Raw genomic sequence first — 20,250 nt, forward strand, 5'->3', positions numbered from 1 at the left:
TTCGCTCGGAAGTGTTCAATAAAGAGCGGTTTTTCATGAGCTCCGGTGCCTTCCTCGACCTGCCTCATCATGACGCGGGTGGGGGGGTACACGGGGCCCCCACCCCTATTTTCCCACTGACCCCCGCCTTCCTCAGGCTTTCTGTGTCCGTCTTGGGACCCCCTGAGACGTCCGGCCCCCGCCCTCTGATGAGCACCCCCGCACCCCGGGTCTTCCTTCTCTCGGGACCCCCGCCCCCAGGCCCCCAGCCCCAAAGCCTCGCGCATCGCGGCCCGGCTCGGGTAACGCTCGCGGCCGCCAGGAGGCAGCACCCGGTGCGCTGGGCGGAGCCGGGGTGCCCGCCCCTTTCCCCCCGGGGCTTCAGGGACCCCCCTCGGAGCCCGCCCCCGCGAGCTGCGTTCGGTAGCCCGGCCCCCCCACATGCCCTCCCCCTGGGGGCCGCCCCCGCCCCGCGCGCTTCCTGGGTGGGGCCCGGGGCGGCTTCAAAACCCCGCGCCGGCCCCGCCGGTCCCCGCAGCCGCCACCGCAGCCCCGCGCGCCCGGCCCGGCCCCAGCGCGCCCCCCTCCCGCCGCGGATCCGCCGGACAGCGCGGCCCCCCCCGAGCGGGGGGCAGGGGGGACGCCCCCCCCCGGGGCACCCCCCGGCTCGGAGCCTCGGCCGGCAGCGGAGGAAGGAGCCGCCGCGCCGCCGCCGCAGCCCGAGGCCGCCCCCGCCGCGGGAGGAGGAGCGGGAGGAGGGACGCGCCGGGAGCGCAGGGGAAAAGTTGGGAGACTTTTCCGCCGCCGGGAGCCCGGGGCGCGGGGACCGCTGGGCCCGGCGCTGCCCCGCGAGGCGGCAGGACGCGGGGAGCCCGGCTCGCCCTCTCGCACGCACGGCGCCGCGGATTCCCGCCGGCCCCCCGGCCCCCCGGCCCAGCCCTCGGGCGCGCCCCCACCCCACCGGCCTCTCTCCGGAGCTCTCTGGGCTGCCGCTGCTGCTGCACCGCACGGGCGCCGGGACCCCGCAGACCTGCGTCCGCGCCCCTCTCCAAGACCACCCACCTCTGGCGCCCGAGCTCGCGCGCACCCCTCGGGGTACCGAGACACCCACCCGCTCCACTCGCCCCCCTAGACCCTCCTCCCTTCCCTCGGGAGACCCCCAGCCCCAGCCCCTGCAGGGGCGGGGCCGCCCTTTCCCACCCCAGCCCGCCCTCCCCGCGGGGCCGGGGGGCGCCGCCTCCCCCATGCCGCCCTCCTGGCTGCGGCTGCTGCCGCTGCTGCCGCTGCTGCGGCTACTCGTGCTGACGCCTGGCCGGCCGGCCGCCGGACTGTCCACCTGCAAGACCATCGACATGGAGCTGGTGAAGCGGAAGCGCATCGAGGCCATCCGCGGGCAGATCCTGTCGAAGCTGCGGCTCGCCAGCCCCCCGAGCCAGGGGGAGGTGCCGCCGGGGCCGCTGCCCGAGGCCGTGCTGGCCCTGTACAACAGCACCCGCGACCGGGTGGCCGGGGAGCGCGCCGAGCCGGAGCCCGAGCCCGAGGCGGACTACTACGCCAAGGAGGTCACCCGCGTGCTGATGGTGGAGACCAGCAACAGTGAGCGCCGCGCCGGGGGACCCTGGAGGGCGGCGCGCGGGGGGTCCGGCGGGGAGGAGACCGCCCGGAGGAAGAGGACCCCGAGTGCGGGGCGGCCGGGTGTCGCGCGGACGCCCCGAAGGGACGGGGACAAGCTCCCCACCCGCCCGTCCCCATCCCACCCCGGAGTCTGGGTCTGGCCGAGGCGTTCGTGAGCCGAGTGGACGGGGCAGGGGAGCTGGGCGCAGCAGAAGGGGAGCCGCCCCGAGTTTGGGACTCCAGAGGCCCCTGGGGAAACTGACCCAGAACTCGGGTGTCATGGGGCGGGAAGGTTCCAGAAGGACGGGGGTGGGGGTGAGAGGATAAACGAAGTGAAGCGAACCCCGGAGGCCAAGGTGGTCGCCAAGTGGAGCGCAGCCGCCTTGCAGGGGCGCGGGGCGCACACGCGGGGCCCGAGCGAGCGGGAGGCGGGGGTGGCCGAGCGTCGCCCGTGCACGTGAGAGGGGGCGCGAGCTCCCAGGAACCCCACATGTGACTCTCGGGAAGTGGGGGGTTCAGGGCGAGGGGAGAGAAGGGTGGGAAAGGTGGACAGGGTGGGGCTCCCCGGGCCCCCGGAGCCCCGTACCCCGCCGGCGGGCAGGAAGCGGGTGAGTGGGTGGGTACGAGTGCTAGAGCGCGGGGCGAGAAGCCCACGTGGGTGCCACGCGCGGGGGGTGGAGCCTGCACTCCCGGGAGAGGGGCCTTGGGGACCCCGCGGGGCGAGAGGCGCTGGCCGAGCCGGGACCCTGGAGCCCAGGCTGCGCACCCCGAGGCTGGGGAAACCCCAGCGTCCGGCCGCCGCGCCCTCCCTCCCTTCCCTTTCCTGCCCGTGCCCGGGGGGCGGGGACCGCGCCGGGCCCGGGGCGAGACGGGGCAGGTCGGCTCCCCGCCCGCGCGGCCGCCGCCGCCGCCCTCTGCACCCGGGCGCGGGGCGGGCGGCAGCCGGACCCGCCCCGTCGGCGCCCCGCGTGGCCTCGAGCCCGCGCGCGCGCGCGCGCTCCGGGGGGCATTTTCCTCTCCGGGTGGGTGATTGGAGGGGCGGGGACGACCCTGGTGGCTCGCACCCGGGTCCCAGCCCTCTGAGGCACTGGTTGGTGACTGCAGCCCGGAGATGAACCTCCCCACCCGCACCCGCTAGGAAGTGATACCCCACCCTTTTCGGAGGCGTCGCCTGGGTTGAGAGAGCATTTGCACGCGAACGCCTCCCACCCTCTTCTTCCAGACTCGCATCCTGCCTTCCCTAAGCCCCCAAATCTCACTTGCTGGGGTACCTCCCCCCTCCCCCCCTCCGCACATCACTCCTGCATCTCCAGGAAATCTCTCGACCCAGCGCCGGGCTTCCTGCGTTTTGCTCCATCTCGACTCTTCTCCGCCACACCCCCTCTCTGGGTCTCCGGTCTCCACCGCTCCCAGTGACCTTTCCTGCCCCTCCTTTTCGTCCTTCCTATCTTTCACCCGCAGCCAGGCTTCTTCTCTTCCTTTGGGGTTTGCACAGTTTGCCCTGGGCCAAGATAGGACTTCTTAGCCCCCCACATCCGACCCCCCCCCCAGCACGAGCCTGGCTACAGTGAAGGGGAATAGGGGAAGGGGCCCCTGGACTTCTAGTCCTCTCCTCCTTTTGGGCACCCCCACTCAAGAGTCCTAAGACCCCACTGGGTCCAGAGTCTGGGAGCCTGCAGGAGCCAGACCCCTCTCCAGATGGGACAGTAGTAATAATGCTAATTATTACTCCTGGTCTGGGAGACAGTTGAGTTTTGTAGTTAAGCTCTTGGAGCTTAACGAACTGGATGAAGCTCCCACTTCCATCTGTGCCACAGAATGGCTCCCCGAGCACTGTGAGAAAGACTCCCAAGCTCTGAGCACTGCAGAGTGTGCCATGCTCCCCTCCTATTTCCCACAAAAAGACACACCAGTCTTTGGGAATCCCAGTTCTCAAGCTTAACTCCCCACACTTGCTTCCCAGCCATGTGATCTGGTGGCCAACGCTGACCTCTTTGTTTCTTGTTTTATGGTGTCAGGGATCCAGTCCCGGGTCTCACAAATGGGAGGGAAGTGCTCGATTTCAGAGCCACATCCCCCATCAGCACCTAATGGGTACAGTGATAGCCTCCTCCCCTCTTCCTTCTTTTTCTCCTCCTCCTCTTCCTTCTCCTCTTCTTCTTCCTCATTAAGTGCTCGTTTAAATGTTGGAACCTTGGAAGGTCAGGGATGTGGTGCAGTAGTAAAGCTTGCCTGCCTGAGGCCCTTCAGTTTCACAAATTTTTGTTTGTTTTTGAGCCACACCCGGTGATGCTCAGGGCTTACTCCTGGCTCTGTGCTCAGGAATCACTCTTGGCAGTACATGGGGGACTCTAGGGGATGCCAAGGATCAAATCCAGGTCAGCTGCATGCAAGGCAAAAGCCCTACCTGCTCTACTATCACTCTGGCCACACATACTTTTTTTTTTTTTGAATAATGAAGAATAAAGTGTCCATCTGGGTAAAGTGCGCTGAATGGCTCCAGCAGGCTGTGAGTGCTCTTGAACTCCGCCCACCGCTGACAACTGTGTCTCCCTCCTTGCATGCTCCTGATTCGGCATGGTTCTTGTACAGAGCAGAATCTAGCCAGAGTGAGAACCTTCCGGCCCCTGGCCCGGCACTGTGCTCCATCCAGGAAGTGCTGGGGCCAGGCCGGGAGCAAGCGGAATGCCTGCTGTGTCCTGAGGTTCGCCAGCTCTGAGAAGTGCCCAGGGAGTGCAAGTACAGAGGCCTGACTCCCTGCCCTGCAAGTTTTCCTGGAGAGCTGGGTGACATCTGCCAGCCTTGTACTAATGGGCACTTTATTTTGAAAAGAAATTTATTAGGGCCAGAGCAGTAGTACAGCAGGGAGGGTACTTGCCTTGCATGCAGCTGACCTGCGTTCCATCTCTGGCATCCAATAGGGTCCCCTGAGACTGGCCAGGAGTAATTTTTGAGTGCAGAGCTAGGAGTACTCCTGAGCACTATTGGGTTGTCCCCCCACCCCCAAAATTGTTCTTTCTTTCTCTTAATCTGTGCTCCAGGGCTAATCTTGGCTCTTTGTTCTGGAGTGGTGTGGTGCCTGGGATTCGAACCGCTGTAGGTGGGATGCAAGGCAAGTCCCTTCTCTCCAGTCCCTGAGTGATCTTTTACAGGTGAAGGGACCGAGACTCTGGTGGCCAGAGGAGGGCACAGACACAGAGAGGGCACGACACTTACCTGGTTCAGAGACACTCAGAGACTGGGGATGTAGCCGGGGTTGAGCTCATGATTTGCATAGGCTTTGGGGAGGTTGCAAAGGAATCAACACTGTTAAGGGCTCTGACGTGGGGCTGGTGGCTCTGTATCCTCCCCTGCCTCCAACCCCTTCTTCAACTTGGGGTTACGCCTGACGTCTGCATCCTGGCTCCTCCCCCCTAGAGATCTACGACCGGTTCAAGCGCAGTTTGCACAGCATCCACATGCTGTTCAACACGTCGGAGCTCCGGGAAGCGGTGCCCGAACCCGTACTGCTCTCCCGGGCTGAGCTGCGTCTCCTGAGGCTCAAGCTGCAAGTGGAGCAGCACGTGGAACTGTATGAGGTGGGGCAGTTTGGGCGCCCCCAGGGGGCACCCGTGGGATGGATGGTGGGGGGTTATTTGTGTGTTTGTTTTGGGGCCATACCTGGCTGTGCTCAGGGATTACTCCTGCTCAGGAATCACTCCTGGCGGTGCTTGGGGGACCGCATGGGATGCCGGGGATTGAACCCGATTAGCCGGGTGCAAGGTGAACACCTGACTGCTAACACTGCGGCCCAGGTTTCTGTATCTAAAATTTTGTTTTGTCTTTTTGAGTCACACCTGGTGTTGCTCAGGGGTTTTTCCTGACTCAGCACTCAAGAGTTACCCCTGGCGGTGCACAGGGGAGGGACCATGTGGGATGCCAGGGATCAAGCCTGGGTATGCTGCATGCAAGGCCCCGCCGGCCTGGCTGTACTATTGCTCTGCCTGTACTATTGCTCTGGCCTTTCCAATTTGGGGCTCCTCCATGGCTCACACCCGTGGAAGGTATGGGGATTAGGAGAAACCAGGACTCTTGGTTGGTATTTTTTGGGGCAAGGGCTCCCACGAAGAGCTGTTTGTTTTGAGGTCACCCAGAGGTGGTGCTTAGGGCTTACTGTAACCTGGCTCTGTGCTAAGGAGTGACCCCTGGTGGTAGTTGGAGGGACTGTGTGTGGTGCAGGGCGTGAACGAGGGCCTGCCACGTGCAAGGCAAGCGCCTCAATTTCTGTATCATCCCTCTGAACCTAGATTTATATGTTCTTGGGGTCACACCTGGTTGTGCTCAGGGCTTGCTCCCAGGAGGACTCGGGCACTAGGAGGTGTGGAAGGTTAAACTTGGACCTTTGACTTGCAGAGTTCAACCCTTTGATTTCTCTCTGGCCCCAGGACTCTTCATTTTTATTTATTTTTATTTCTTTGCTTTTTGAGCCATACCTGGCGGTGCTCAGGGGTTACTCCTGGCTCTGCACTCAGGGATCACTCCTGGTAGTGCTCAAGGGACCCTATGGGATGCCAGGGATTGAACCCAGGTTGGCCGTGTGCAAGGCAAATAAATGCCCTCCCTGCTATATACTGTCGCTCCAGCCCCTCTTTTTTTTTTTAATTAATTAATTTATTTTTTATTTTGGAGTCGCACCTGGCTGGGCTCAGGGCTTACTACTGGCTCTGTGCTCTGGTTTCAGTCCTGGGGAGTTCACAGGGCCCTATGGGGTGTTGGGGATTGAACCTGGGTGGGCTTACTGCTGTCCTATCACTCCGGCCCCCAGACTCTTAAATTGGACTCTGGGTCCAGGGATGGGACTCAGGAAGTGGAGCTCTTGCCATGAGTGTGTGAAGTCTTGAGTGACACAACCCCCACCGCACCCCCCAAAAAAGTGGGAAATTGGAAAGGCTGGAGTCATCTGTCCAACCTGGAGGCCACATGGGGACTGTTGAGGTTGATAAAAAGGATAAAAAGGAGCTCCCTGGACACATTTCAGTACCCTGCGGCCCGTATGGGGGGCTGTGGTGACTACCTGATAATCAGCTTTTCCTGTACCAGGGAAAATTCTTTCAGATGGTAATGCTTCCTCCTCGGGGCCTGGGTTTTATGACCTGGACTCCCGGGAAAGTGTGGACAGACCCCTAAGAGAAGCAGGCTGGGACCAGGCAGGGACCCCGCGGGCTGAGTGCTTGCTGTGCCTGCCTGCAGGAGGCCAGAGTTCTCTCCCTGGCTCCGCATGGCTGCCAGAGCACCCCCAGGAGCACTGAGCTCAGAGTAACCCCCGAGGGGCGTGTGAACCCAAAACAGCCCCAAACAAGAGAATTTGACTTATCTTAACTACATGGAAACTAAGACACGGTTCTCCAAAGTGGGGGATCCTGGCCCCATGTGTCCTAGAGCTGCCCAGGGGAGTGTATTGGTCTTGGGGGGCAATGGGGCGGGGCACTTTGTTTCTTTCCTCAGAGAAGGTGAATTTCGAGGGGGACACCGAGGGGTTTTTTTTTGAAAAGGAGGCTGTTGGATAAATAATTGTGGTTCCCCCCCCCCAACCCCATGGTAGAGCCTTTGGCTTTATGCCTGCAGGCCATCCCCACCCTCATGCCCTGTCCAGCCCCAGAGTGTCCCCAGGTCAGCTCCTGGCTTCATCTCTTGCAACTTCTTTTTTGGGGGGGGGGAGGGGGGGTGACACCTGCCAATGCACAGGAGTACTCCTGGCTCTGTACTCAGGAATTACTCCTAGCAGTGCTCAGGTAACCATATGGGATGCTGGGACTCGAACCCGGGTCGGCTGCGTGCAAGGCAAACACCCTACCCGCTGTGCTATTGCTCCAGCTCCCTCTTGCAACTTCTTGGCCTCTGATTATGATTCTGGAGCCAGTGAGTGCGGGGCGGGGTGGGCATTTGCCTCACAAACCACCCAAGCTGAGAGGGGCTTGGTGTTGCTCCAGAGGAGAAACTGAGTCTCAGAGGAAGGGAAAACGCTCCCTGATGCCCCACAGGGGACAGTGGTTGGGGGACAGGGATGGGGTGAGTGGCCCAGGTGCATGATCCCCTGCCCTGGTACTTTACCTCCTGCCCTGGGGGACCCCAGTGGGTGATTCCTGCAGGGGTGGGTGCGGTTGTGTGTGTGAAGGGGGGGCACGGGAGGGGTGCAGCGGCTTCTCCCCAAGGTCCACCTGTTCTTGTCGTACCCAGAAATACAGCAATGATTCTTGGCGCTACCTCAGTAACCGGGTGCTGGGCCCCAGCGACGCGCAGGAGTGGCTGTCCTTCGACGTCACGGCTGTGGTGCGCCGCTGGCTCAGCCAGGGAGGTGAGGACGTTCGTCTCCCGCACCCCGCTTCTCCACTGTCTGCCCTGGCACAGCCCCGCCTCGCGCCCCCCTTCCCGCACCCCACGCGGGTTCCAAATTGCCAGGACCTGGCCCTGGTCCCAGACACGCAGACCTGAGTGATTAATGATGAATTCACTTCCTGAGCACCTGCCCCGAGCCAGGCCATGCTGGGGACACAGCGGAGAAACCAAAACAGCCCCACCCGGGCCAACCAGAACTCGTGGTCCATTGCTGGGGCAGCGGGGAGTCTAGGGGGGTGCCCGGGGCGGGGGGAACGCAGCTGGAAACCAGGTAGCCATGACTCAGTGGGCAGGGTTGGGCTGGGGAGCCCTGCCTGGAAGCAGGTAGGGAGGGCTTCCTGGAAGAAGGGACATAGGTGCTGATGTGTGAGAGAGGAGCTGAACCTCCCCACCCCCACCTAAGAAAGGAGGGGCAAGGTGAGGGGCAAACTGCTGAGGCCTGAGTCCAGCCGGTGCCTGCCACTTTCTTTTTGCCCGGAAGAGGGTTGTCTGGTCAGTGACGGCCCAAACTGCAGCAGCCACATCCACACCCTTGCCCTTACCTGTCTGGGAAGAAGGATGTTGGGGGAGGTTTGGAGGAAATGGAGTGCAAGCCTCCAAAAGCACCCAGCACCCGGAGCTGTTGGCCAGGCATAAGGGGAGCCAGGGAATGGGGTTCTTGTCCCCTTGCATCCAACTTCCCACCAAGAATCTTGAGAGGAGGAGCTGGAGCGGTAGCACAATGGGTAGGGCATTTGCCTTGCACGTGGTCGACCTGGGTTCGATTTCCAGCATCCTATATGGTCCCCTGAGCACTGCCAAGAGTAATTCCTGAGTGCCAGGAGTGACCCCTGTGCAAGAATCTTGAGAGGAAGAAAAAAGTGTCATATTCAGTGATGCTCAGGGCTGATTCTTGGTTCTGTACTCAGGGGTCACTCCTGGTGGGCTTGGGAGACCCTCGGGGGTGCTGGGAATTGAACCAGGTGAGCCGTGTGCAAGGAAAGTGCTCTCCCCACTGTGCTATCTCTCCAGTCTCCTCAAAAAAAAAAAAAAAGACTGGATATCTCCCTGGGGTGGGGCATCCTGAAGGGCCTCCCTGAGTAGGTGTCAGTGGAGGCAAAGGAAGTTTCAAGGAAGAAAGTGATGGACAGAATCCCCCAGGTGGGGGCCTGCACCCCCCCATCCCGACTCCTGAACAACCCCCCACTTCCCCGCAGGGGAAATCGAGGGCTTCCGCCTCAGTGCTCACTGTTCCTGTGACGACGACAAGGACAATAAGCTGCACGTGGACATTAACGGTGAGGCCCGTGGGGGGGGAGGGGCTTCCCAGGAGCCTGAGTGAGTATGGGGTCCTGCGCCCCTGCGCCGCCAGCTGAGAATCTCCGTTCTTTCTCCCTGCCCCCCTCCCTGCCCACGCAGGCCTGAGTAGCAGCCGCCGGGGAGACCTGGCCACCATCCACGGCATGAATCGACCCTTCCTTCTCCTCATGGCCACCCCGCTGGAGCGGGCCCAGCAGATGCAATCACGCCGCCGCCGAGCCCTGGACACCAGCTACTGCTTCAGGTGAGGCTAGCCAGGTGCACGCCAAGGAGGGCCCAGCTGGGGCAGTTGTTCCACCTGGAGATCCCAAGGAGGAGTCTGATTTTACCGTGTAGGGGAGGGCATGACCTGGAGCTAGATGACCTAGCTTCCTAGACCGGAAGCTGAAGCTCAGGGGTTAGAGCCATAGAACAGCAGGGAGGGCAGTTTGCCTTGCATGCGGCCTACGACCTGGATTTGAGCTCTAGCATCCCAGATGGTTTTCTGAGCACCGCCAGGAGTGGTTTCTGACTGTAGAGACAGAAGCATAACCCCTGAGCACCGCTGGGGCTCATCCCACAAAAAAAAAAATAATAATAAAAGACGGATCTCAGCTGGTTTCTAGTTGGGTGTTGGAATCAGGTGGAGAGTGTGAACCTGGACTGGAGTGATGGCTTAGTGGGTTAGGGGCCTCGAAGCCAATCCGGGGTCAATCTGTGTAGTCCTTCAGGAGTGATCCCAGAGCACAGAGCCAGGAGTGATCCCTGAGCAGTGCTGGGTGAGCTGCACCCCAACCCCCCGAGGCCACACACACACAAAAAAAGAATGTTGAACTTGACTAGAGAGTATAGGGACCCAGGCACTTGCCTGACATCTGGCCAAACTCAGTTCGATCCCCAGCACTACGTAGGGTCCCCTGAGCACAGAGCCAGGCGTGACCCCTGAGCACTGCTGGGTGTGGCTCGAAAGCCACGAGCCAAACAAGAGGATGAAGAGGTCGTCCAGATGGCGAGGTGCTTGCCAGTATTGTAGCTGTGGCATCTGAGATCCAGGTTCGATCCCCGGCACCACATGCAGTTCCCCCGACACCGCCAGGGGTCGCTCCTGAGCACAGACAGCTGAAGCCAAACCCTCTCTCCCCACCAAAAGGAAGTAGGTTGAAGCCCGAGAATTCAACTTTGGGATGGGGAGGCTCTGTTAGGCTTTTCAGGAGGTCCTGGAGTCCTGGGTTCAAATGGTGGTGGGGACTGCTGCATGAAGTGGGGTGCAGCGCCCCTGTAAAGAGAGAGACTCAGTTGCAGTCTGGGCTGTGCGTGCTCAAGGCCTGGTCCCAATTGGGAGTAGCCCCTGAGCACTGCTGGGAGGGGCCCTCAAAACGCACAAGCAAAGTGGGGCTAGAGAGATAGTGCAGGGGGAATGTGGGGAGGCTAGAAAGCTGCAGGTGCCCCTTGGGAGGTGTCTGCCCTGGGGAGGGGGCGCACTCCAAGAAAGCGAGGTGCTGGATTCCTAAAGACCTTCAGTGTGACGGGCCAGAGCCATAGTACAGCAGGGCGGGCACTTGCCTTGCAGACAGTCACCCAGGTTCGATCCCCGGCATCCCACAGAGTGTCCCAAGCACCACCAGGATTGACCCCTGAATGCAGAATCAGGAGCAATCCCTGAGCACTGCTGGGTGTGGACCAAAAAAAAAAAATCAGAAAACCCAAAACCAAAACAAAACATCCATGTGAGGGTCAGGGACACTGCTCAGGAGCTGAGCACTTTCCTTGCATGTGAGGCTCTGGGTTGGATCCCCAGCATCATCGACTCACCAGATTATGACCAGCCTCTGACTTCTCTTCACTCTATTTTTTTATATAATATTTCTACAATCCTTCAGGGCTCTGCTGCATTCTAAAGTTGCCTCTGGGGTTGGGGGGCTGGAGAGATAGCACAGCGGGTAGGGCGTTTGCCTTGCATGCGGCCAACCCAGGTTTGATTCCCAGCATCCCATATGGTCCTCTGAGAACCGCCAGGAATAATTCCTGAGTGCAGAGCCAGGAGTAACCCCTGTACATCACCAAGTGTGACCCAAAAAGCAAAAACAAAAACAAAACAAAACAAAAGTAATAAAGTTGCCTCTGGGACCAGAGAGCTAGTACAGGATAAGTTGTTTGCTCTGCATGCGGCCAACCCTGGTCTGATCCCTGGTACCATAGAGGATCCCCTGAATTCTGCCAGGAATGATCCCTGAGTGCAGAATGAGGATTAAGGGGCCAGAGCAATAGTACAGCGGGGAGGGCATTTGCCTTGCTTGCACCTGACTGGGGGTTGATCCCCGGCATCCCGTATGGTCCCTCAAGCGCTTCCAGGAGTAATTCCTGAGTGCAGAGCCAGGAGTAACCCCTGTGTATTGCCTGGTTTGACCCAAGAAGGGAAAAAAAAACAACCAAAAGATCAGCAGTAAGCTACGGGATGTGGCCCCTAAAATAAAATAAATAAAAGAAAGAAAGAGAGTGAAGAAAAGAGAAAGGGGAGAGAAGGAAAAGAGAAAGGAGAGAAAGGGAAAAGAACAAAAAGAAAGAAATGAAAAAAAGAAGCGAGAAAGAAAAGAAAGTAAAAAGAGCCAGAGTGATAGTACAGCAGGAAAGGCGTTTGTCTTGCACGTGACTGACTCGGTTTGATCCCTGGCATCCCGTATGGTCCCTTAAGTGCTGTCAGGAGTAATTCCTGAGTGCAGAGCCAGGAGTAAGCCATGAGTATCTCCTGGTGTGACCCAAAAGCAAAAGAAAAAAAAGAAGAAGAAAAGAAGAGAAGGAAAAATAAAAGAGAAAGAAGGAAAAGAGAGAAAAGAGTGAAAAGAGAAAGAAGGAAAGAAAAAGAAAGGAGAGGAAAAAAGGAGAGAAGGAAAAGAGAAAGGGAAAGAGACAAGGAAAAGAAAGAGAAAAAGAAAGTACGAAGAGAAAGAAACGAGCAAGAAAGCCGGAAGGCATGAGAGCAGGCTGTGCAGCTGTGCTCCGGCCCGTCCACGCCCAGCTCCTACACTCCGCCCGGGAGTGATGCCCAGGTCGGGGAGCTGATTGCCAGCAGCCCTTCTGGCCTTCCAGAGAGGCGGGATCTGGGCCACCCCGGAAAACTAACGTGCTGAGAAGGCGGCTGCAGCCTGTTCCCCGTCAGCGCCAGCTTGGAGGGCGTGTGAACCGGTACCTTGGTCCCCCAGCACGCAGCCCGCCACATCCACAGGCTGCGGAGACCCGGCTGGCTTCTTCAGCCCGGCTGTGCGATGGGGCAGGGGTGAGGGATCGAGGCTGGAAGGGGCGCAGGAGACGGTCTATTGATTCGATCTGTTTCATCCCTCACCTTCGCTGCTGCTGTAATTATCGGGGGTCGCGCCCACGCTCAGGTGTGCTTGGTTGTGGCAGTCCCTAGGGGTGGGGGTCCTTTAGTTTGAGAGTGCTCACACTTTTGGGGCTTATGAGGGGCTGACTTCCTGGACTTGGTGCTTAAACATCTTCTGTTTGTTTGGTGGCTGCACCCAGCAGTGCTCAGGGGCTACTCCTGACTCCGTGCTCAGGAGTCACTCAGTGAGGCTCGTGGACCCTGTGTGGTTCTGGGGGTTGAACCTCCATCAGCTGCATGAAGACAAGTGCCTTAACCCCTGCATCTTTCTGTGGCCCCAGTGCAGACTATTTTTTGTTTTGTTACTGGGTCACACCTGGCAAAGCTCAGGGCTTACTCCTGGCTCTGTGCTCAAGGATTATTCCTAGCAGGCTCAGGGGACCATATGGGGTGTTGGGGATAAACTGGTTGGCCATGTGCAAGGCAAGCATTTTGCCCACTGTACTCTGGCTCCAGGCCCCTCAGAGTATACAATTTCCCCCTTTGTTTTTGTTTTGTTTTTGCTAACTCAGTGATGCTTAGGGATTCTGGCTCTGCACTCAGGGATCACTCTTTTTGGTTTTTTTGAGGTTTTTTTTTTCTTTTTTGGGTCATACCCAGCAATGCTCAGGGGTTACTCCTGGTGCTGCACTCAGGAGTTACTCCTGGCGGTGTTCGGGGGACCATATGGGATGCCGGAGATCAAACCCAGGTCGGCTGCATGCAAGGCAAATGCCCTACCCACTGTACTATCATTTCAGCCCTCAGGGATCACTCTTGATAGTGCTGGGGGGACCATATGGATGCCAGGAATCCAGATTAACTGTGTGCAAAGCAAGTTCTACCCACTGCAGGATCTCTCTGGCCTTCAGGGGTCAGTTTTGGTGGGTCTTGAGGAACCAAGCATGGCTGGGGCTGGAACTCAGGCCTCCTGCTTGCTTTTTTTTTTCATTTTTTATAATTTTATTTATTGAATCACTGTGAGAGCAGTTACGAAGCTTTCGTGTCTAAGTCTCAGTCATACAATGAATCACCCATACCTTCACCAGTGCCCATTCTCCACCACCAAAAACCCTAGTATACTCCCATCCCAGACCCTCCCCAGACCTGTGGGGCAGTTGGCCTCCACATTACTCTCTCTCTACTTTGATCACATTCAATATTTTGACACCAGACCCACCATTATTATTTGGGATTTTACCCCAACTCTCAGATCTGCCAAAAAGGCAACAGTAGACAATTTGTTTCCTGTTGCTGGTTATGAATAGCAAATGATGTCGCGAGGCTGCAGTAGTAGCTGCAGTAGTAGCTGCGCAATTTTGAAATTCCGAAATTTTAACAATTGAATCTGGAGGGATTTCTGCCAAAACCTGCTGGGTTCTGAGATTTGTTCCTGAATCTCTTGGATCATGGCCGTTAAGCAGCTTGACAAGGAGCCAGAGAGGTCATTTGTGGATGGTGACTCAGGGTCTCGTTGGGATGGGGAGGAAAGGGCCGGCTCTACCCCCATCCCGTGAGGCCGCACGTGTCTCTTCACTACGGGCCCAAACCTGACTGTTCAGTGTGGCCTCTGGAGGATGATGGCCGCTGGGCCGCTAGGGGGCCAAGGCATGAAACCTATTCCCACCTGGGGTGGCCTAGCTCTGGTAACCTACTGCAGGGACCGGACGCATTTCTGCCAGAACCTGCTGGGTTCCGAGATTTGTTTCTGAGTCTCTGGGATCATGGCCATTAAGTGGCTTGATCAGGAGCCAGAGAGGTCGTTTGTGGATGGTGACTCAGGGTCTCCTTGGGATGGGGAGGAAAGGGCCGGCTCCACCCCCATCCCGTGAGGCCCCACATGTCTCGTCATTGCGGGCCCAAATCTGACTGTCCAGTAGCCTATGGAGGGTGATGGTCACTGGGCTGCCAGGGGGAACAGGCCAAGGCATGAAACCTATTCCCACCTGGGGTGGCCCAGTGCCGGTTACCTACTTCAGGGACTGGACGCATTTCTGCCAAAAGCCATTGGGTTTTGGGATTTGTTTCTGAGTCTCTGGGATCATGGCCGTTAGGCAGTCTGATCAGGAACCAGAGAGGTCATGCCTCCAATTATATAGCTGAGCAGGAGGTGGTTTGTGGGTGTGTCTCCCATATACCTACCTAACTTTTGGCCGTTTACTTTCTTGGTAAACTTTGCCCCAAGTTTTTGGGGTCTGGCCAAAGGCACAGCAGAAATTTGGGGGTATCTGGAAGTCTGAAGGTGCCATCAGGCAGCTGATGCACTCGCCTTACAGGTACAGACTGACCTGCGGGTGGCACCATACTCCCCCCCCCCCCCCCCCCCCATCCTGCTCTCTCCTGCTTGCTTTGCCTTTATTTTCTTTCTTGGAGTTCCATGTTGAGACCTTTCTGGATGCAGTGGTCTCTGGGGATGGCGTGAGCTTCAGAGCCCTTGGCTGGCGGAGCAGAAGCGGAAGTGGGTAGGGTAGAGATAAGATCACCCGGGGGACGGACGTGGTCACGTTAGGGGGAGGCGCTTGCACCTCGACATTTGTGCATCTTTGAAGCTTCTCAGGGTGTGAAGTTCCTCCCTCCATCCCTTCTTCCTTTCTTCCCGTTTTCTTTTTTCTTCCTTTTTCTTCCTGTACTTGGTCCTTAGGGCTGACTCCTGACTGCTCCTAGGGATAACTCCTGGCAGTGCTCAGGGGAAGATTGAATACAGTTTGTGTGCATGCAAAGCACACGCCCTCTCCACTGTCCTGTTGCTCCTCTGGCATCTCTTTCCTTTCTCTTGCACGCTTATGTCCTGACAGTGCTCCCAGCAGCACTCGGGAGCATATGATGTCGGGGCCGGAGCCTGGATCCCTGCATGTGAAGCCTGCTCTCAGCCTCTAAGCTCTTTCCATTCCACAAGATTGTTTCCTTATCTTTTCCTTTTGGGACCACACCCATCAGTGCTCAGGGCTGACTCTTGGCTCAGTGCTCAGGGATTACTCAGGACTCCCCCTGTGGCACTGAGAATTTAATAGGGGTTGCCTTCGTGCAAGGCAAGTGTCCTGTACTACCACTCTGGTCCCTCCCATATATATATATATATATATATTTTTTTTTTTTTTTTTTTTGCTTTTTGGGTCACACCTGGTGATGTGATGCACAGGGGTTACTCCTTGCTCATGCACTCAGGAACTACTCCTGGTGATGCTCGGAGGACCTTATGGGATGCTGGGAATTGAAGCTGGGTCAGCTGTGTACAAGGCAAACATCCTACCTGCTGTGCTATTGCTCTAGCCCCCAACCTCCCATATTTCTTAAATTTGTCCCAATTATAGAGCCTTGTTTTCCCTCTCATTCCTCCCTCCCCTTGGCTGAGAAAGTAACACATACTTACTATTGAGAATTTTTTTGTTTTTGGTCTTTTTTGAGTCACAACTGGCAATGCCAAGGGTTTACTCCTGGCTGTTCACTCAGGGATCACTCCTGGCAGTGCTCGGGGGATCATATGGGATGCTGGAGATTGAACCCGGGTCAGCCCTACCTGTTGTACTATCACTCCCCCCTCACTGTTGAGAATTTTAAAAATATAGAAAGAGATCACTCCATGTGCTCCCATACATAAAAAGTGACTTTTAGAGCTGGGAGATGGTCAGAGATCTGGAACTTAGCTTGTGGACTTCAGTTCAAATCCCAGTGCGGCATGGACTCCTGAGCACTGTCCCAAACAATCCCTGAACACCAGAGAAGGAGTAGCCCAAGAGCTGTCACATGTGGTCCAGAAACCAAAAAATAAGTCCCTGTTGTCAAAAAGGAATATGTGGGGAGCTGGAGAGATAGTTCAGGAGTTAAGGCACTGACCTTGTACACAGCTGACCCAGTTTTTTTTTTTTTTTTTTTTTTTTTGCTTTTTGGGTCACACCCGGCCATGCACAGGGGTTACTCCTGGCTCTGCACTCAGGGAATTACTCCTGGCAGTGCTCAGGGGACCATATGGGATGCTGGGAATCGAACCCGGGTCGGCTGCGTGCAAGACAAACGCCCTACCCGCTTTGCTATCACTCCGGCCCCAGCTGACCCAGTTTGATCCCTGGCCTCCCACAAGGCCCCCAGGAGTTGAGCCCTGATCACCACTGGGTGTGGCTCAGAACAAATCAAAAGAGAAATACATTGGAATCTCTTATTTCCTGTTTTGATTATTGTATTTCCCCCATTTAGGCCATTCTGAGTGGTCCTTGGGGAACCATATGGTGCTGGGGATCAAACTCCGGGAGTTCCACTTGCAAGGGATGTGCTTTAGCCTTTTGAGCCATCTCCTGGCTCTGATCATACCTTTAAGTGAAGTGAAGAGGAGCCAGAGCAGTAGTACAGTGGGGAGAGCATTTGCCTTGCGTGTGGCTGACCCGGGTTCAGTCCCCGAGCACCGTCAGCAATGATTCCTGATTGCAGCGCCAGAAATAAGCCCTGGATCACTGGATGTGGCCACAAAACAAAAACAAAAACCAGGCATGGGCCTGAGCAATAAATAATACAGTGGGTAGGGCTCCTGCCTTGCATGTGACCAATCCAGGTTCAGTTCCCAGTGCCCCATGTGGTCTCCTGAACCCCACCAGGAGTGATTCCTGAGCACAGCTGCCCCCCCCCAAAAAAAAAAAGTGAGGAAAAAAGCTTGCCTGGCTTCCAGCCTGGGGGGAGCTGAGGAGGGTGGCAGAGAGCTAGTGTGGGTGACACAGGAAGGAGCTGGGCTCAGCCCCTGCTGTGTGGTTCAGAAGGGAGATTTGGGCATTTGCTCTCAGTCCCAAACACGTTTGGAGGAGAAGAGCAATCTCTGGCGGGCCTTGTGGTCCAAGAGGTTGTGCCGAGTGCCCCAGGGGTCCTGCCTGGCACACAGCGGCAGTTCTGAAAGCTTTTGTTGCACAAGAGGAAGGGACCTGTGCCAGCGAGGCTGCACTTATTTTTGGGGGGATCCAGTGTGTGAAGGCGCCAGGATTTAGTCCAGGTCCCCTGTGGTCGGTCACTTGGCTGCCTGCAGCCTGTTTGGAACCTCTGCATGAGATGTTTATGATGATGCGCTTAGCACAGGAGCTGAGGAAATGCGCCGTCAGGGTTTGCCATGGGCAGTGCTCTGTTGTGATTGTCACAGGGGGTGCCAGGGAGGTCAAGGTGGGGCAGTCTGGGGGGGGACAGTACTTGACTAAGCCTGCCTGGCTCACTCCCAACCCCCTCCTGACTTGCTTCCTCCTCGCCCCCAGCTCCACGGAGAAGAACTGTTGTGTGCGGCAGCTCTACATTGACTTCCGAAAGGACCTGGGCTGGAAGTGGATCCATGAGCCCAAGGGCTACCATGCCAACTTCTGCCTGGGGCCCTGTCCCTACATCTGGAGCCTGGACACACAGTACAGCAAGGTGCGCTGCACCCACAGCCTGGCTCGGGGGTGCGGGGGTGCCGGACCAGAGGGAGGGGAGGGAGAGAACTCAGCTTGGGGCTAAACTAGACTGAGGGAACAGTGGGCAGCAGGGAGTGGGGGGACAGAGGTGGGGGGGTAAAATGGAAGAGAAGCTGGAGGTATCAGGGAGACCCACAGAAACGTAGTGGCAGGGCAGAGGCAGGGAGATGGAAGGAGAATTGGAGCACAGAGGGACAAAGGCAGGAGATGATAGGGAGAGACAGATGGCAGGAGAAAGACAACATTTAAAATACAAGGTAAGGGGGCCAGAGCAATATAGTACAGCGGGGAGAGCATTTGCCTTGTATGCGACTGACCGTCCCCGGTATCCCATAGAGTGTCCCCCCACCCACTCCCCTGCCAGGAGTGATTCCCGAGTGCAGAGCCAGGAGTAACACCTGAGCATTGCCGGGTGTGGCCCAAAATAAAAAACAAATAAAAAGTAGAAAATGGAGAGAGCGAGGAGGCAGTGACCGACTGCCTGCTGAGAGCACAGGGCTTAAAGCACTTGCTTGCAGTACACCCATCTGCTTTGATCCCCCAAAGGATCAGGAGTGATCCCTGAGCACAGCCCCAGCACAGCCCCAACAGTCATCCCTGAGCACCGCTGGATGTGACCCAAAAACCAAAGAGAGGGTGGGGGCAGAGAGAGAGAGAGAAAGAGAGACAGAGGGAACCAAGGGACAAGACCAGCAATGTGGGGAGAGACCGGCCGGGTTAGGGCAACCTCGCCACGACCCCCAACCCTGACCCCCGCCCGCCCGCCCGCAGGTTCTGGCCCTGTACAACCAGCACAACCCTGGCGCGTCGGCCGCGCCGTGCTGCGTGCCGCAGGTTCTGGAGCCGCTGCCCATCGTGTACTTCGTGGGCCGCAAGGCCAAGGTAGAGCAGCTGTCCAACATGATCGTGCGCTCCTGCAAGTGCAGCTGAGGCCCCGCCTCCGGAAGGCCCCGCCCCTGGAGACCACGCCCGAGGCCCCGCCCCGGCAGGCCGGGCCCCGCCCCTACCGCCCCGCCCCGCCCCCCGCCGCGCCGGGGCTTTTATTTAAGGACACCGCGCCCCAAGCCCACCCAGGGCGTCCATTAAAGGTGACGACGAGAGAGGAGCGGGGGTCTCTGTGTCATTGGGCTATGGGCTGGAGTCCCCCGCCCCGGCTCACTTGCTTCTCCGTGTGCTCCCGGCTGGCGCCACCGTTCACTGAACTGCCCCACCCCGCGGTGTGCTCCAGGCTCCCTTCATTGCATGCTAGTTGGGGCTCGTTTCTGAGCAGTTGGGGCTTTAGGGTCATTAACTCTGATCGCCACCCTGGCAAGCCCTGAGCGGTCAGGGCGCTTTTAAGGCGAGGAAACCTCAGAAGCTCCCCTAAGCCCCAACCCCGAACTCCACTTTCTAGATAGGAGACAGACTTGGAGAAGTAAGCCGTAGGCAGGATGGGGATCAAGGTGGGGGAGGGGGGAAGGTGGGCTTCGCGGAGGAGGTGGCAGTTTGAGGCCCTGAAGCAAAGTGTGAAAGCGAAGCCCGGGAAATGAGCTGGCAGGCAGCTGCCCGGCTGTAGTAGCAGAGGAAGGAGGCCAGTGTGGTTGGAGGCAACTGGCAAGGGGAGGGCGCTGGGAGCTGAGTCAGATCATAACACTCGCAGGAGTAATAACAGTTCTCCATGCCAGGTACAAAGCTACTAACTCTGCATTCTCCCCACTGCTGCCTGTTTGCCTGTTTCTTTGAGGTTCTGTTGGTACATCGTCTTCACGGTAGCTATAACGCTTCAAGGGCAAAGTTGAAGATGTTTCTTGGGACAGGAGTGACAGTACAGTGGGGAGGGCGCTTACTTTGCACATGGCTGATCCAGGTTTGATTCCCGGCATCCCACAGGGCCCCCTGAGCACAGCCAGGGGTGGTGATTCCTAAGTGCAGAGCCAGGAGTAAGCCCCGAGTATCACCAGGTGTGGCCCCCAAACAAAAAACAATCAAAAAATGTCTTGGGCTCTTATTTACTGCCGTGTGCCACCCATATAATTTGTGAGACCCAGAGAGGTTCAGTGACTTTCCAAACTGAGTTCGGAAGTGGAGGAGCTGTGGTTTGAACCCAAGCTGGCCAGAACCTAGGTCCCAGGTGCTTGGAGGGTGTCCTGATGGTAGAGAGAGCAGTTGGGGGAGAGTGACTTAGAAGATGGAATGGGGTGGCCTGGGCTAGGACAGGTTTCCCATGGCGGTCCTTCTGCCTTTCAT

General features: G+C 57.8%; 1 protein-coding gene across 1 annotated transcript; it reads left to right on the plus strand.

Moving 5' to 3' along the window:
• Window positions 1-516: 516 nt before the first annotated feature.
• Window positions 517-19,042, plus strand: TGFB1 (transforming growth factor beta 1). The gene is made up of 7 exons (XM_056136778.1): window positions 517-1,575; window positions 5,011-5,171; window positions 7,810-7,927; window positions 9,165-9,245; window positions 9,367-9,511; window positions 17,830-17,983; window positions 18,796-19,042. The coding sequence occupies exons 1-7, from the start codon at window positions 1,224-1,226 to the stop codon at window positions 18,952-18,954; spliced, it is 1,170 nt and encodes a 389-aa protein (XP_055992753.1). The 5' UTR covers window positions 517-1,223; the 3' UTR covers window positions 18,955-19,042.
• The last annotated feature ends 1,208 nt before the right edge of the window (window positions 19,043-20,250 follow it).

Source organism: Sorex fumeus, unplaced genomic scaffold (assembly GCF_029834395.1).
Source record: "Sorex fumeus unplaced genomic scaffold, SorFum_2.1 ptg000122l, whole genome shotgun sequence".
Classification (NCBI taxonomy): domain Eukaryota; kingdom Metazoa; phylum Chordata; class Mammalia; order Eulipotyphla; family Soricidae; genus Sorex; species Sorex fumeus.

What these genes read in the sequence shown, in the direction of transcription:
- TGFB1 (XM_056136778.1), top strand. Translation starts at nt 1,224, where the DNA reads ATGCCGCCCTCCTGGCTGCGGCTGCTGCCGCTGCTGCCGCTGCTGCGG. An exon ending in GATGGTGGAGACCAGCAACA is followed by an intron (nt 1,576 to 5,010) that starts GTGAGCGCCGCG and finishes CCTCCCCCCTAG; the next exon opens with AGATCTACGACCGGTTCAAG. An exon ending in TGGACACACAGTACAGCAAG is followed by an intron (nt 17,984 to 18,795) that starts GTGCGCTGCACC and finishes GCCCGCCCGCAG; the next exon opens with GTTCTGGCCCTGTACAACCA.